Source organism: Gymnodraco acuticeps, unplaced genomic scaffold (genome assembly GCF_902827175.1).
Source record: "Gymnodraco acuticeps unplaced genomic scaffold, fGymAcu1.1, whole genome shotgun sequence".
Lineage (NCBI taxonomy): Eukaryota > Metazoa > Chordata > Actinopteri > Perciformes > Bathydraconidae > Gymnodraco > Gymnodraco acuticeps.
In genome coordinates, this window is record NW_022991436.1 from 1,609,445 (window position 1) to 1,626,581 (window position 17,137).

The 17,137-nt window shown below is 42.5% G+C and overlaps 1 protein-coding gene across 1 annotated transcript in view; it reads left to right on the forward strand.

The window, feature by feature from the left end:
- astn1 (astrotactin 1) overlaps positions 1-17,137 on the forward strand; it is a gene marked incomplete at its 3' end in the record, with an annotated part of 248,725 nt that overhangs the window by 183,101 nt on the left and 48,487 nt on the right. Inside the window, 2 exon segments of the mRNA XM_034196281.1 lie at positions 1,845-2,011; positions 9,471-9,665. Of these exon segments, the coding sequence (XP_034052172.1) occupies positions 1,845-2,011; positions 9,471-9,665 (362 nt within the window).

The following is a 17,137-nucleotide window of genomic DNA, read 5'->3' on the forward strand; positions in this document are numbered from 1 at the left end:
TTTTAAGAAAAAAACGTGGCTTTCTCAGTTATTTTATACAAGTCGTACCTTTTGAGATCTCAAGAACTTCAGTGTTGCAATGCCACTGAAAACACATTTTAAAGTTCTATACCAACTAAAACAAAGGTACACTGCACCACAGTATTGGAATCCACAACAATCATTCAAGCTTTACAAGCTACATGAGCCCTAACCCTCTGAAGAATGATATGCCTAAATAATAAAAAATAAGCAGTTGCCGATTCCTCAGCGCTTATGGGAAACCAGCTGCCTAGTCGCTGTTCAGAGGGTGCGTTGGCTTGTTAAAATGCACTCCATCAAAGTTTCCTTTGAAGTAATAGCTGACAGAAAACATAATGTGAATTTGACCTGACACGTCTGTGAAATAAATTGCCTGTGAAATACTGAAGAAGGGAAATGGGGTGAAGTCAGGTCTCACAGCTCTTTTGTGCAGTCACCCCAGCACAGAATGCATTTCAATTAAGAAGTTGTCCATGGCTCCATGAGAACGTCAGGATGTAGCTGTTTATTTTAATATTTGAAGTGAATGTACGACACTCTTTGTTGTTTTACACATTTCCAAACAAATGAATGTAATCTTCTTACTCATCAAAAAGAAAGACAGTCCTATCTGGATTGTACAGGAATTGTAAACCTGCAGTTTGTCCTTTGAAAGGGTTTCATTATAAATGACACTGGTTGTCTGCCATTTCATCACTGTTCTTGTCATTCCCTGTGCCACAGTAAATAATCAAATGGCAGTGATATGCAAAGTCTATTTCCTGTCTAGCATATACACGATACAACTTTAAAACTCCCTTTGTGAGAACTGGGTATGGTTTTTGCAGTAACATACCTACTGTGGCTGTATGTGAAATGAGAGCAGCTGGGGCAGAAGAAGTGCACTGCTACTTTGTTAAGACATCGCAATATCACAATGTATTGAACACTTAATACACTTGATGACTTCTGAAACGTATCATTTTATTTATTTTATCAGTTTTATTGGTGTAGAGATGGCAAATTTGGTTGATGGAAAGGGTTGGATAGGTGGATCTAATGCAATTCCAGTTAACGTCAATAGAGAGCTCACCCAAATAAAAAACAAAATGTAACCCTTGTAGGACATGCATTTACCTCTAGAACCACTGGATGGGTTGCCATATTTCTTTACACATATTTATGGTGAATGTATCTGAATAACTTTGTCAATCTCCCCATTAACTATAGTTTGTTGTCCAGTGCTGACATTACATTTACCGGACTTTTGTCTGCAAATTGACTGCACACAGTCCCTTGATCTTTGCATCATTCTTTTCAAATAAATGTAGGCTTTGGAATGTCCAAAATGTACAGAAACAGAATTGTGTTTTCAACCAAACTGTATTAAACACTGAAAAGTGGATAGTGGATCCCCTGATCTTTCAACCTGCACAACTTGTGCTTCACTCAGCCATAGTCCAACATTGTCTAGTAACAAGCCATACCCCCCCCACAAAAAAAATGAAACAAAACATAGTGTGCACTTTGTTTCAACACTGATAAAAAAGCCTATGCCTTTGCCTCTACTTTTGCAGCCTAGTGTTGTCATTTAGACTGTTTTAATTGTACTTTTTGCAATATGCACATTTACAGACTAAGCTCAGTGCTCATACAGGCTGCACTAATAGGAATAGAAATCTGAGTGTTTACATTCTGTGGCGCAGATGTTATCTGGTCTGTTTACCTGTCCCATCTGGGATTAGTGTTCATGTGGCAGCTTCTCACAGTTTAAGCAGCTCTAAGAATGTAGTAAAATATGTAATTGCTATCATTAGTCATTTAAAACAGTATTCCTCCAACAGTGTCCTCCAGGGCTGAGTCCTATGAAGGATGGGACCGGGTGCTACGACCACCACATCGGCATCGACTGCTCCGATGGGTTTAACGGCGGGTGTGAGCAGCTGTGTCTCCAGCAGCTGGCTCCTCTGGAGGATGACCCGACACTCTACAACATCCAGATGTTCTGTGGGTAAGGAATTACAGATTCTTGGTTTTATTCTAAATCACTTAATTACTTTATTTCATAACATTGTTATTTTGAGTCTGATCATTAACATGGCATCAAGTCATGAATGCTTGGGATGTTTTCATTCAAAGACGAACAAAATTAATTCCTATATTATTATATTATGGAAAAGTATTATAATTAGCAATTTAAGAATTGTAACTTTTAACAGTTTTCTATTTCCATTTGAAATGAACACATTTGCAAGTTTGGCTTTTCTATAGCTCACTATAGGGCTGGTTGACCATTTATTGGGGCTTGTTCGAATCTGACCATTTACCATGTTTCATCCCCTCTCTCTCCCCCTTTCAACATTGTGTTCAATAAAGGCACAGGTGCTCCAAAATATAACAAATAATATACAAATATATATATAATTGGGTTAACATATTCCAACTTACATGAAAGTAGGACATCTAACCAGCTAGTTATTGCTTTTCATAACTTTTCATAACATAGCTTTTTCAAACTCAGAACAAAAATAATAATAATGTAATGCTTTGATATATGCTGGAACTACATGTCAACAGCATATATATGTTTCAGTACTAAGGTCTTCAACTCGGTACAAATATGGTGACTGTAGGCCATTGTAGATGATACAGATCTCTCTCATCATCCCCTTTCTGTGAGCCCCGGTGCCCTGTGGGTGCCCTTTGTCCTCTCTTTCAAAGTCACTTCCTTTCCCTTGCCATCTTTAATGACATTTAATATAGATTCTATACGATATATACTTCATTATAAATTCAACAGATCAAGAAGATCAATGATAAAATTCTCCATTTATTGTAAACACAGCCGCATATAACTGAGGCTTTTCAATCGTACCTCCAGCCAGTAAACCGAGTGACCCTTAAAAAATGTCTATGAAACCATCATCTGGTGCTTTACTGTATGTACTGTATATTCCCTCCTGCTCATGCCCAACAGTAATTCACTACAGAGATCTTAATATATTCTGTTGAAGTATATTCTCCATTTTCTTGCTAAATTTTTCAGAAATAAATGTGTTTAGCTAGCGTAAAGGGTTATATAGACCGAATCTTGCTTGTCGAAACAAAATAAAAAATGCATCAGTGTTACACTGGTTTGAGGACAGCAAACACGCTATTTGTTAGAAAGCACCCTTGGTGGAGTTGGTAGAGTAAGTGAGCAATGTATGTGTTGTAGATGGTCTTTTTGGTTAAACTGACAGGCATGGAGGCAAGTAGGGGTGATGAGGGAGTTTCAGTCCTGCCTAAAATCCCCCATAATGATAACCATCATATCTGTTAGTGATTAATTTGTATGAGTCTATTTACTGTAGGCATCCTACAAATTGATATGACTTACATCAGGTTGGAGCTTTTATTTTAGATTTGTCTCAATGAAGTAAAGAAACCAAAGACATCTACACAAGTGATCATCCTGTCAAACAGCCTCCTGGAGACTGTCCAATCCAGTAAGCTGTAGCTACAGTACCAATGTAACTGTGATTGCTGACACCTAAGGTGCTCGTGGCATGTGTTTGCCACCCAGAAAGCCAACAGCTTTTTTTTGCTGTTTATAATGGTCCAACTATTAGACATTGTGACCATGGCAACTGCAATGTAGAAAAAAACATCCAGGAGCTGATTTTACAGGAATTTCAGCTGCCTTGAATGAAGCATCTCTTCATCAGCAGACATCAATAAAATAAATCAGAAACAAACATCGGCTTCTGAGTACTTTAGAGGCCGTGACAAGAATAAAATCCTGAGTGGAACATTCAATACTCTAAATGTTTTGGAGCAGAAGCTCTAAAATTACATTACATACAAAAGTATGTGTAAAATGCAGACAGTTATTTTTCTTTCCACTCATTGCTGTTACATTTTAATGGAGGTGTCACATATCAAAATATCTTCATTTAAAATAGGCCCATTACTACAGATATAAGGTTAGACTATCCACAATTCTACTGCATGATTTGGTACCATTGTACTCTACTGGACACACTCTTTTTGGGTTTTCCATTGACAAAGATTGTGGAAAAAACCTGGTACTTTTTTAGTAACCCTTGGTCTAAGGTTGAAACAGAGCCGAGCCGATACCAGAAGGTAGAGTTAAAGGTCCCCTATTATACTGTTTTTCATCAATATATTATAGGTCTCAGATATATACAAAACATGTCTCTGAAGTGTTTGGCTCCAAATACCAACATATCATTGTAGCATCCCATAAACCCCTCTGTTTCAGCCCTGTTTCAAAAGTGCTGATTCTCTGTCTGTTACTTTAGATGCAAATAAGGTGAGACTCCCCACGCCCCTCTGAGAGATATTTGGTTAAAGGAAGTCTAGGAAGTAGAGGTGTAACGGTATCCGTATTCGTCCCGTACCGTCACGGTTCAGACGTCACGGTTCGGCACATGCAGTCACACGGCGAATACGCCTTTTTTTACGAGTGGGAAAAAAGTCTGTCACTCAGTGCAGTATTACACTATATATAATCCAGGGGGCGGCATTGCGCCTAAAAGCCAGCCGCCCGTAAATAACAAATGAAGAACAAGAACAAAACGAACACAATATATGAAGAAGAACATTTAGTAGCCTAGCTATGGCGAGTTCACACAACACACAGGAGCTAGAAGACCCACCTGCTTCTTTTAAATCAGGTGTGTGGGAACATTTCGGGTTCCCTGTAGACTACAACAATGATGGGGTGCGAGTTGTGGATCAGACTAGGACGGTGTGTCGGCGTTGTTCGACAGCGGTGCGGTATGCTAGTGGTAACACGTCAAACATGCTCAATCACATCCGAGTCAGTCTCAGTCCCCAGCGAGAGGGTTTTCTCGACGGCAGGTGACAGAGGGCCCTTCTCACTTCTCTTATTTTTTATTTCCTCGCTCATCGGTCTCAGTCTCACCGGAAGTTGATTTGTCTGCGCCATCTTGAGTAGCGTCCCAATGGCCTTATTTTTGCCGGAGGAGCGAGGAACGATAATGGAGGAGCGATAACCGAGGAACCACCAGACCATCCTTCGATGAAATCCTCAGCCACTCGCCCCGCCCCCTTACTGTGTATCGCTCACTGATTGGACGATGCAGTGCATGCACTGATCTGATGCTTCTTGACATGAGAGCAGTTTCCCAGCGGAGTGAAGAAAACACATGAACCCCACGGGAGTCACTCCTCAGTCTATACTGTGTTTTGTTTCAATTAATATATCATTTAGTTGCAAATATGTGATATATCTGAACAACAAAGTGTTCAAAAATCATTTTATTCCTTTTTTGGAAACATTTTCATGATCGCTTTTTTCATTTTACATTTTCATTTATTGTCATTTCCATTCAGTCAGTCATTAAGTGCTTTTTAAAATGTTAATTTAACAAACAAACAAACAAACAAAGTGTGCAATCCAATGAATGTTAATCTAACTGGGTTTTGATAGATAATATATCTCTTTTTCTTCTCTCAATTATTTTATTTCTATTGTGCACTCTAATCAATATTAATCCAACTAATGTTCGTTTATACATTTTAAGAATGGCGTTTATCTTTTTTGAGAATGAGTTCTTATTTTATTTTATTTATTTGGGTCTATAACAGATGATACAAATGTTTATGTCAGTAAATGTGTACTAACAGAGGCGGGGGTCTGTGTGGAAATAATGGGGACAGAGCTGCTGTCAGACGATCAGCTGTGCAGCGTCATCACAAACGGACGTCGCTTCACGTGACGCTCCGGAGGAAAGGACGTCCCATTGCTCTTAAAACTCATGTCCCTGCTTCTCATGGGTTCCTTGCGTCTCTCCATGCTTCCCTGGTGGGAGGGACTAGTCGCAGGGAAACGACGCAAGTGAGGGACGCAAGGAATCCATTTAACCGAAGTGAGAATGGCCCATAGTTACCGCCAACAGATCTGCCCTCACTACTGACAACGTAGACAAACTCATCTTTTTGAAGAAAAACTTGAAAATAGAGTAAAGCTTGAGTACCTTTATTTAGGCATAATGGCCTCACACACTCACAAGTTAATAACACATGTTAGACATTGCTCCTAAAGGTACAGATTTTATTTTCTTATTATTTATTTTAATATGTTCAAGACATTCTTTTTAGTTGTACAGCTTATTTAACCTTTTTGTTTGACATCAGCCAATATAAATAATATGGCCATTTGAGTGTGTGTGTTACTGTTTGTGGTTTGTTTTTAACTGTGTAATACAGTTAATGATTCCAAATGTTAGAGTTCCTTATTTTCATAACAAAATTTGCACTACTGTTACAAATAAATAACAGCAAAAAAAATTATGCATTTGGGACTTTTTTTTGCTTTTCCTTGTTGTACCGAACCCGTACCGAACCGTGACCCCCAAACCGAGGTATGAACTGAACCGTGACTTCTGTGAACTGTTACACCCCTACTAGAAAGAGATTCAGGTGATAAAGAAGGGGGGGGTGTTACCTTGGTTGGTTATTGGCTAATGGTTACACAAGCCAAAACATCGTTATGACATCATAAAGTAGCCAAAATCTGATCAGCTCATTTTCAGACAGGTTTTTATGGTTCAGGACAACAAGGGAGCAAATATGTTTTCCTGAAACGTCCAGAATCTCTTTACACAGAGGGGACATATGTTTAAAAGACATGAACAAGTGGATTGTGCATTATAAGCGACCTTTAAGTCAATAAAGACCACTGACTGGATGGAGAGAACTGTTGCTAGCAAAACACAGAACCTGCACAAACCTGCCTTTTTCAAAAAGCCAAGCTATGGTTTACAGCAATCACATTTTTGTATTAACTACATTTGGAAGCCTCAAACACTTGTGTGTACAATGGACAAAGTGCAGACATTCCTCTGTTTTGTTGCAGATGAAATGCTTCATAGAGGGTCCTGTTAAAGATGATGTCACCGCAGTTACATATTGCATTGCTACAAGTGCATCATACCACAATAAGGGGGTACGATCTGCAATGGAACACCGAATATAGAAAATGTATGGTTGTCAAAAGTGAGACGAGCAGATGGTAGGGTGCAGTGGAAACATGGCATCATCTCATGTTATGATGCGTTATATGGAGACCTGCATCATTTAATCTAAAGCCAGTTCACAGCCATGCTAAAGCCCCTCAGGGGTTTCACTTAATACACTAATGAGACCTCCTTTCAAGACTGTGGACATGTATAGAATGAATAACATATTCCTCACCACTAATGATATTGCACCTGAGATCATTTGATCATTAATCTCACATGGATTTCATGATTTTGAAAAAATGTCAGAGTTCTAATCAGCCAGAATAACAAAAAAATACCTGCATGGCGTGTAAATATTAACTCTACAGGTGGTCCAAGGTTTGAGTTGTTCATATGTTCTGCTCTAACAAGCTAAAGTTGTATTATAAACAACATATTTAACTTTAGCTGTGGAGGCCTTCTAGTTCTAGTTTCTTTGAGTTCTAAAGAGATGTGACAAAGTAGAACCAGATCCTGGAAGCAGCTGAGTTGTAGTTGAACGCTACAAGCTGTTGTTTCTGTTGTCATCTTTACATTACACATGATGTTGCAGGCACAGTATACATACACACACTGCTGTTCTATTTTATTCCTAACAACAGCATGTTGTTGTCACTCTCCACTGTGCAGATGTGGCTAATCCTCGACCAGTCCCACTGGAGACTGACATTATTTTTGAGACATTTGGCATCCAGTAGAGCTTCTCTCAGTTGAAATCCCTGACATATAATCTTTCTCTCTTTAACCCCCCCTTCCCCAGTTCTCAGTATATTGTACACCGACATGAGTATGACAGAGCTTACGACGCTTCTCCTTTTTCAGATGGGGGATTTTGTGCCACTTTACTCGAATTGATTTGGCTGATTCTACACTGTTGACTGAAACGTTCATGTTTTCAACACAGTGGAAATGCTGCAGAATATAACTTCAAAAATATTCAATCGCAAGGTTTTAATCAATATTCATGACTGCCAACAGTCTACTTGTAAATGCGTTAATACAGTAGTAGCAACTAAAAGTGCCTCACCGTACCACTCGGGTGTTGCAGTACAGTATAATCTCATTATCCATGTTCATTACATTAGGATAATGCTAAGGCTTTGAAGGCAATACATTAAAACATTCAATTATTGTAATCGATATTGCGGTTGTAATTTAAATTTGTCTACAAGTTAAACAAAAACGTTATATGTTGGAGGCAAGCGTTATTACAAAAAAAACTCAAATTAAAAAATGTATTAATAAAGCCATTTGTTGTTGAGGTCGTGCAAGGTTCCTTTTTTTACTTAAATATACACTTGGTCAAAAAACCACTGGAGCCCAACTTTAATGCTAAGGCTTTGAGGAAACCTGACAATTTAAAGTAGTAATTTATCAAATAATGGGGTTGTGGTTAAAATTGCATGTCATTATTTCCTCTAAATCAAGCTTGTAATGGTTGGAGCCAAGCATTATCAAAAATGTTCCTTTTTTTAGAGAGTATTATGAAATGAAAATGCAGCTGCTTCTTGTTGAGCTCCCGCAGTATTTTCTTATTTTTTTGTTACCTTTCTAGTTTAGTTTTCTAAAATAAATTCATTCAGCCCAAATGTACTAAGATATAATATAAGTGGTATTGAATTGTAATCATGACTTTAGAAAGGGGTGTAATTGGCCATTTATAGTAATAACAAGCTTATTAGTTTGACAATGTTTCCATATCAGACTGATAACCTCTAATGATATGCTGAGCTAACGTAACATTACCAAACCAAAGACCTTGGTACAAACCGGCAGAGGTGGGAAGTAGTGGAGTACAAATACTTTGTTACTGTACTTAAGTGCATTTTTCTGGTATTAGTACTTTACTCCACTACTTATTTTTCTGACAACTTTTTAATTTTACTTTTTAACACAAGTGCCTGTACTTTTACTTCTTACATTTTCAAAACAGGCTGGTTACTTTAGTTTTAATCTGCGTTTGGTGGCGTGATCATTATTATTTAGAGTCATTGCATGCCTATTGATTTTAACATGATCCGTGTATCCATCATTTCCTGGTCTTCTCTAAAGAGAAGAGGGACCAATGAAAACGTTTTCATGTTGCCGTTGTTCAGCATTGAAACATTCATTAGCTAACAATGACATTATTGTTCTATTAATATAAAGTGAGGTCAGTTACTCTTTAAAACAGTTGGTAGTTACAGTATGGGTACTTTTTACTTAGTACATTTTGAAGCCTGTACTTCTTTACTTTTACTTGAGTAAAGAAGTTTTGTCGGTACTTTTACTTTTCCCAGAGTATTTTTAAACACGAGTATCTGTTCTTCTACTTGATTATGTGTGTACCTTTGCCATCTCTGCAAACCGGAGTCATAGCATGAGCAGCTTTGTCCTCTCCTACACATGTACAAAAGTAAATGTATGATCCAATTAAAACTTAAACCACTTTTCCTTTAGGTGCATCGAGGACTACAAACGTGGTCCAGATGGGAGGTCATGTTTGCCGCTGTCGGAGGCCTGCACCGAGGGAATAGACTGCGCCGAGGCAGTGGACATCCCCGCTAACCAGACTGTGTTCGGAGACCTTTTCTACGGATACAACAACCACTCCAAAGAGAGCACGTCTGGACAGATCCTCAAGGCCACGTTCAGGTAAACACACGAGCTGTTAGTGAAGCGGAGCATGTGAGACACCGCTCTGCCATTTGTATCTCAGCAGGGGCCCCTGCTTGGCAGGGTTTGGGCTTCTGGCCCCTACAGTGGTGATGATGGAACTTTTTCTGTCATCGTTCTTGTTAAGCCCCGAGCCTGTTTTCCAGGTCTCAGGCTCGAAAATGACATTCCCAGAACAAATGACCATATCTTCCCTTCTAAAAGGGTTAAATTAATAATCGTTTTTCTCAAAGCAAGGTTACACCTATGAGTTGGATGTAGAAGTGTCTGAATCAATATTGATGTTTTTATTTTAAAGTAAATTCAGATTGAACACAGTAAAAAAATGTAAATTATTGTCTCCGTCCAAAAAAAAAAATACTTATATTGAAAACCACCCTTGAATGATGGGATGGTAGACTAAAAGCTTTAGGAATCCAAACTACAACATATAATAAGCACCCTGTATTAAGATTGATGCCCAACAAGTGCAATGTGACCTTTTTAGAGAGATTTAGCAAAAAAAAACACTTCTGAGGTCATTTGGGTGGATTTTCCATATCTCTGGCCCCCCTTGCTCGATTTTGCTGATTGACATCTCTTTCTAACCGTCAGAGCCAATGGAATCGAGGGGAACTCCCACATACTCCTTATTTGGTAATGTGTGTGTGTGAGAGACTGACGCATAGCCAAGACCGGAAGCTGCGATAACTCTGGTGGCTACCATTAGCAGCTAACTTTTACTCTCCGATTTTTACATAAAAATGGAATTATGGATTATAAATAATTTTTTCAAATCCACAGAAACATTATCAACCTATGGATTAACTGATTCAGCCGCGTTTTTTCTCGTTTTAATGCCATTGAACACGTCTTTTGATCAGATTGACAGCTACGGTGAGACGATCTCCCGTAAAAGCTCCGTAAAGGTACGTGCTGTGATGTCTGTGTTTGCTTTCCCTGTTGCGAGTTTGGATCGCTCAGTGATGATACAATAAAGCTAAATAATCTGTGGAACCTCAGCTGTAATCGGATATCTTGTATGTGCAGCTACGATAAGTAATAAGGGTATTTTTATCTTGAGTTCTGTGCCAAAGTGCGTTAGCATTTTTCGCTAAGGGGTCATTTAGATGCTTCTTATGAGACTTGTGTTTTGTTTTGGTAAGTCGCTTTGGATAAAAGCATCAGCTAAATGTAATGTAATGTAAGAAATGGTTCATATCTTCAGTTAGCTGAGATTATTCCCGTTAATCTGGTATAACACATTAATAGGTCCTTAAATATTAAGATGTCCTGAGACACAGTGTCGTGGGGCTTAACAGGTTTTAAAGTGCTCTGTTTAAAACAGTCTCAAGTGGCAGATGTCTTTGAAAAGGTATATTACATGTGTCAAAAGGTAAAGTTGGATATTGATTGAAAGTCACACTTGTGAGTAGGGACGGTCTGGCTTTTTGAGAATACTTAGAGTTTGGGTATCTATGGTACCGAGTATTGATCTTTTTGCCTCTGTTACGGTGTGTGCAGGAAGCAGGACCCAAATGCAGATTTAAGTGTCAAAAATATCTCCTTTATTTCAAGGCTATACTAGAAACAAAGACAGAACACTCACCGAAGACCAAGTCAAAAAACTAAGGCCAACAGGGTGGGTGGAGGGGGTCTGGAGGACGGGCTGACAGCGGAGGACCCGGAAGGGGTCTCGGGCGGACGGCCCGGGGGCAAGGCAGAGATCTAGGATGGGGTCTCGGGCGGACGGCCCGGGGGTAAGGCATAGTTCAAAAAGGGGAACTCGGGCGGACGGCCCGGGGGCAAGGCAGAGTTCAAGGAAGGGGTCTCGGGCGGACGGCCCGGGGGCAAGGCAGAGTTCAAGGAAGGGGTCTCGGGCGGACGGCCTGGGGGCAAGGCAGAGTTCAAGGAAGGGGTCTCGGGCGGACGGCCCGGGGGCAAGGCAGAGTTCAAAAAGGGGGACTCGGGTGGACGGCCCGGGGACAAGGCAGAGTTCAGGGTGGGGCGAACAGGAACCGGAGCCGGTGGGACATGCTTCGGCAGGATCCCCCACGGAAGAGGACCAGGAGTTGGCAGCACCCCCGGTGAGACAGATGATGGCGGGGCCTCCAACGGAACTGGACAAGGGGTTGGCAGTACCCCCGGCAGGACAGGTGATGGCAGGGCCTCCAACTGGACTAGACATAGAGCTGGCAGGATCCCCAGCAAAACCTCCAAAGGCACGGGACATAGAGTTGGCAGGACCCCCGATAGAAGAGTAGTCGGCAGGACCTCCAACGGAACAGGACAAGGGATTGGCAGGACCCCCGGCAGAAGAGTAGTCGGCGGGGCCTCCAACGGGACAGGACACAGGGTTGGCAGGACCCCTGGCAGGAGAATAGTCGGCGGGGCCTCCAACGGCACAGGACTTAGGGTTGGCAGGACCCCCGGCAGAAGAGTAGTCGGCGGGGCCTCCAACGGCACAGGACATAGGGTTGGCAGGACCCCCGGCAGTAGAGTAGTTGGTAGGACCCCCAACGGGACAGGACATAGGGTTGGCAGGACCCCCGGCAGGAGAGTAGTCGGCGGAGCCTCCAACGGGACAAGACACAGGGTTGGCAGGACCCCCGGCAGGAGAGTAGTCGGCGGGGCCTCCAACGGCACAGGACTTAGGGTTGGCAGGACCCCCGGCAGAAGAGTAGTCGGCGGGGCCTCCAACGGCACAGGACATAGGGTTGGCAGGACCCCCGGCAGGAGAGTAGTCGGCGGGACCCCCAATGGGACAGGACAAAGGGTTGGCAGGACCCCCGGCAGGAGAGTAGTCGGCGGGACCCCCAACGGGACAGGACATAGGGTTGGCAGGACCCCCGGCAGGAGAGTAGTCGGCGGGACCCCCAACGGGAAAGGACAAAGGGTTGGCAGGACCCCCAGCGGAACCTCCAACGGTACAGGACATAGGGTTGGCAGGATCCCCGGCAGAAGAGTAGTCTGCGGGACCTCCAACGGCACATGAGTAGGGACTTGAGTGGGAACTTGAGAGAGGGCTTGAGAGGGAACTCGAGAGGAAATTTGAGAGTTGACTTGAGAGGTGACTTGAAAGGAATCTCGAGAGGGAACTTGAACGGAGACTCGAGAGGTGACTTGAGAGGGGACCCGATAGGGAACTCGAGAGGGGACTCGAGAGAGGGCTTGAGAGGGGACTCGAGAGAGGGAACTCGAGAGGAGACTCGAGAGGGGACGAGAGTGGGAACTCGAGAGGTGACTTGAGAGGGGACTAGAGAGGAAACTTGAGAGTTGACTTGAGAGGTGACTCGAGAGGAGACTCGAGAGGGGACTTGAGAGGTGACTTGAGAGGGAACTCGAGAGGAGACTCGAGAGGGGACTTGAGAGGGAACTCGAGAGGGAACTCGAGAGGGGACTCGAGAGGGGATTTGAGAGGAAACTTGAGAGGGGACTCGGGTAGGAACTTGAGAGGGGACCCGGGTAGGAACTTGAGAGGGGACTTGAGAGGGAACTTGTGTCGGTCGGTACACCGACAGGACACGGGGAGCTGGTGTTGGCTGGAGAGCCAACAAGAGACGAGGTGCTGGAGTCGGCCGGTACACCGACAGGACTCGGGAGCTGGTGTTGGCTGGAGAGTCAACAGGAGACGAGGTATTGGAGTCGGCCGGTATGCCGACAGGACACGGGGAGCTAGCGTCGGCTGGAGAGCCAGCAGGAGACGAGGTGCTGGAGTCGGCCGGTATGCCGACAGGACTCGGGATCTGGCGTTGGCCGATGAGTCAACAGGTGACGAGGAGCCGGAGTCGGGACCATGACTGCTGGGGCCGGTACTTGAGCCGGAACCATGGCTGTAAGATCCAGTTCTGGAGCCGGAAACATGGCTGTAAGGTCCGGAGCTGAAGCCTGGATCATGGCTGTGTGGGCCGGCTTTGGAGCCGGAATTGAAGCCGGAACCATGGCTGCCGAGGCCGTAACTGTGGCCGGAACCATAGCTGCTGGGGCTGGAACCATGGCTACTGGGGCCAGAACAGGTGCCGGAACCATGGCTGCTGGGGCCGGAACCATGGCTGCTGGGGCCAGAACTGGGGCCGGAACCATGGCTGCTGGGGCCAGAACTGGGTCTGGAACCATGGCTGCTGGGGCCAGAACAGGGGCCGGAACCATAGCTGCTAGGGCCAGAACAGGGGCCGGAACCATGGCTGCTGGAGCCAGAACTGGGGCTGGAACCATGGCAGCTGGGGCCAGAACTTGGGCTGGAACCATGGCTGCTGGGGCCAGAACTGGGGCTGGAACCATGGCTGCTGGGGCCAGAACTGGGGCTGGAACCATGGCTGCTGGGGCCAGAACTGGGGCTGGAACCATGGCACTTTGGGCTCGTGCTGCTAACCTGGCCTTGCGACTCCTTCTTTTAGGAGCCGTTTGGAGGCTCCGTGGACCTCCAAAAGCCAGACGAGTACCAGCGAATGGCTCCTGGACTGTAGCAAACACTGGGTGAGAAGCAGGGGCTGACGCCAGACGGACCACACCGATGCGTGTGGTATCAAAAAGGGAATTGGGAGACCTGGGTCTATCAGGATCGGGAAAACAAACCGTGAGGTAATCCAAAAGCCAGGCAGGTAAGAATTTAACCAAATCTTGATTTTTCATTGTAAGGTTGAATGCTTCTGCCAGAGCAGCATCTCGCTGTTGAACCCTGACCGCTCCTATCCATCGATGAGCGCAGTCAGACAAAGAAAATGTATAATCCAATAGTTCCTGCTCAAACGGATCTGCTGGGCCCATATCTCAGGTCGGTTCGTAATGTTACGGTGTGTGCAGGAAGCAGGACTCAAATGCAGATGTAAGTGTCAAAAATATCTCCTTTATTTCAAGGCTATACTAGAAACAAAGACAGAACAGAACACTCACCGAAGACCAAGTCAAAACACAAGACGAACCGACAAAGACAGACAGAAAAACCAGAACTTAAATACACACAAGACTAATCATGCAAACAAGACACAGGTGAGGAGGGAAGAGAAAACACAGGGACACCAGGTGAACACAATCGGGTAATCAGGGAGGGAAAACAGACAGAAGGCAACAGGCAAAACAGGAGGTGAACACTTTTCAAAACAAAACAGGAAACCAAAGACAGAAAAAGACAAGACAAAACACAACACAGACAGATCTTGACAGCCTCACTGTGTGGAAGAGACAGGGATCACTTTTGATTCTAAGGCTTTCGTTAAAAAACAACTCAAATGTAAACAGTTTTATTGCAGCATGCTTATGAAAGGTTAATCTCAGATTAAATCTCTAGTATGTACGTCGTTTATAAACAAATCATTTTACATAGATTGTCCTCATTGTCGGCCAAACCATCTATCCGAGTCAATATTGATTGATATTGGAATCAATGCATCCCTAGTTATGTGGGTACACATGTGATCTGAAGGTGTATCACAGAGAACAATAATGGTTTTTTTTCAATATGAATATGATACAATGCTAACGGATGGGTTTCCTGGCTTTATTGTGATTGGACCTCGGCCAGATGCTTTCTGTGACCATATCCATAGGAAGACAGCTACTCCTCGTCCTACTTTCTCAGGCAAGACTGCCAACAACAGAGAACAATCTCCCTTGGTTAGGAATAAAAAAGAGCTCATAAAGCAGCCCTGCTTTCCTTGACGGATTGTTTACCAGTCCACCTGAAAATTCTGCTATTGAGATCTGACCATGATAACAATATTTCTGATTCAGTATATCTAAAGGTCTTACATTCTCAAAGCATTGAGTTAACTTTCCTTAAAAAATATTAGTTTACCATTTAATTTGAAATGTCCTTGCTATTGCCTTCCTGCAGTAATGCTTGGTACTATTTTATCAGTTTGCAGGCTGATATTGTAACCATCTATGAACTTAGAGTGGGATTGTTGTGACAGTGGGTTGTGTGTAGGAGGCTATTGAATCCTTTTTTGTGGAGTTTCAGTGAGCAGCTCCTAAACTAAAGCAATTAGTGTCACTACTGCCCCCTACAGTGGTAAGGAGGCTCATTATACGTAAGTAAATGTAGATGTTGTGCATTTATTTGCCCATGCATCCATTTTCCCCACCCATCCTGATGAAAGGCAATTGATCAGATGTCAATATCCAAAGAATCAAAATGAAGATTGTATTTGAATACAAAGTGTAAACGGTATCATAACAGAACTCCTTAGATATGATCCCTAACATGACGTGAAGTAATACAAAAAAAAGAGGATATTCTATGTTAAATATGGACAATTCAGATTGTGTTAGGCTATCTATATGCTATCCATAAAAGTAAACTTCCTTTTCCAGGAAAAGAGAGGAAAGGCAAGTTTTTCGTATTGTTATAGCACATACATTATATATTTTATATATAGCACCTTTCAACACAAGTTCAACGCAATTCAAGGTGCTTTACAAAAATAAAATAAATGTAATATCATATCAAAATATTGCAGCAGAATCACATTATCAAAGAACATTTAAAAACATGTAAAAAATTTGAAGACTAAAAAAAAGCTAATATAGAATAATAGAGGTATAAAATACAAGAATGAATACGACAAAATCTTTCAAAACTTTATTTCTATTTCAAAACTAGCTTTATCACATACACACAGACATCCCTCCCTGAATCAAAGTGCAATTGTGCATTTACCAGGTGGAGCATGGGGTTTATAAGACCACCATATCAATACAACTAAACATCCAACATCAATGCAACTATGCCGCAAACCACAAAGACAACTTTATTGCCACTACACACAGTAATAACCTCAGGTCAGCAGTATAAAGACCATCATGTTCAATAAAACCACACAGACATATTTTTAAATAATGCATTTTTTTTTTTCTCTGAAGAACAATTGTCGTTCTACACCCACATAATCTAACAGATGTGAACGAATAACATAGACAAATAAAAACAGTTTGGTGATTAATTATATGCAGCTGTGTTTAAAATCTCACTTGGCCCCCGTGGCTTTCTTGTCAAACAAGTGATATATTCCCGGGAAACTTAGCGAAACATTATAACCCATTTTTTATTAACAAAGACGCACATCATATTTTAATACCATTGATGGCTTTGTTCGGCAAACTGAGATTTAATTGCCTGAATGGCTTTAATCGCAGCTGCTGATCCACTCAAATGACATAACACTTCCTTTGTATTTATCCTATATTCATTGAAAGCTAGTGCAAGGCATTCAGTCAAATGTCTTCTACTGGGACGCATGCTGTCTCATATTGAAATGTACTTCTATTCAGACAGTCGCGGCGCATTGAGTTGTGTCCACCCCCCCAATACAGCACTTCTGTTATTGTTGACAGGGGTGTTAGTTTCCTAAGTTCTATGCCTCTCAGCCTTTAACACTCTCTCAGGTTGATACAGTTCAAAAGCACACATTGGTGAAATGGAAGCAGTTGTAGTGCATACATAATCAGGTGGATGTGTCTCTGCAGGCTTTAAA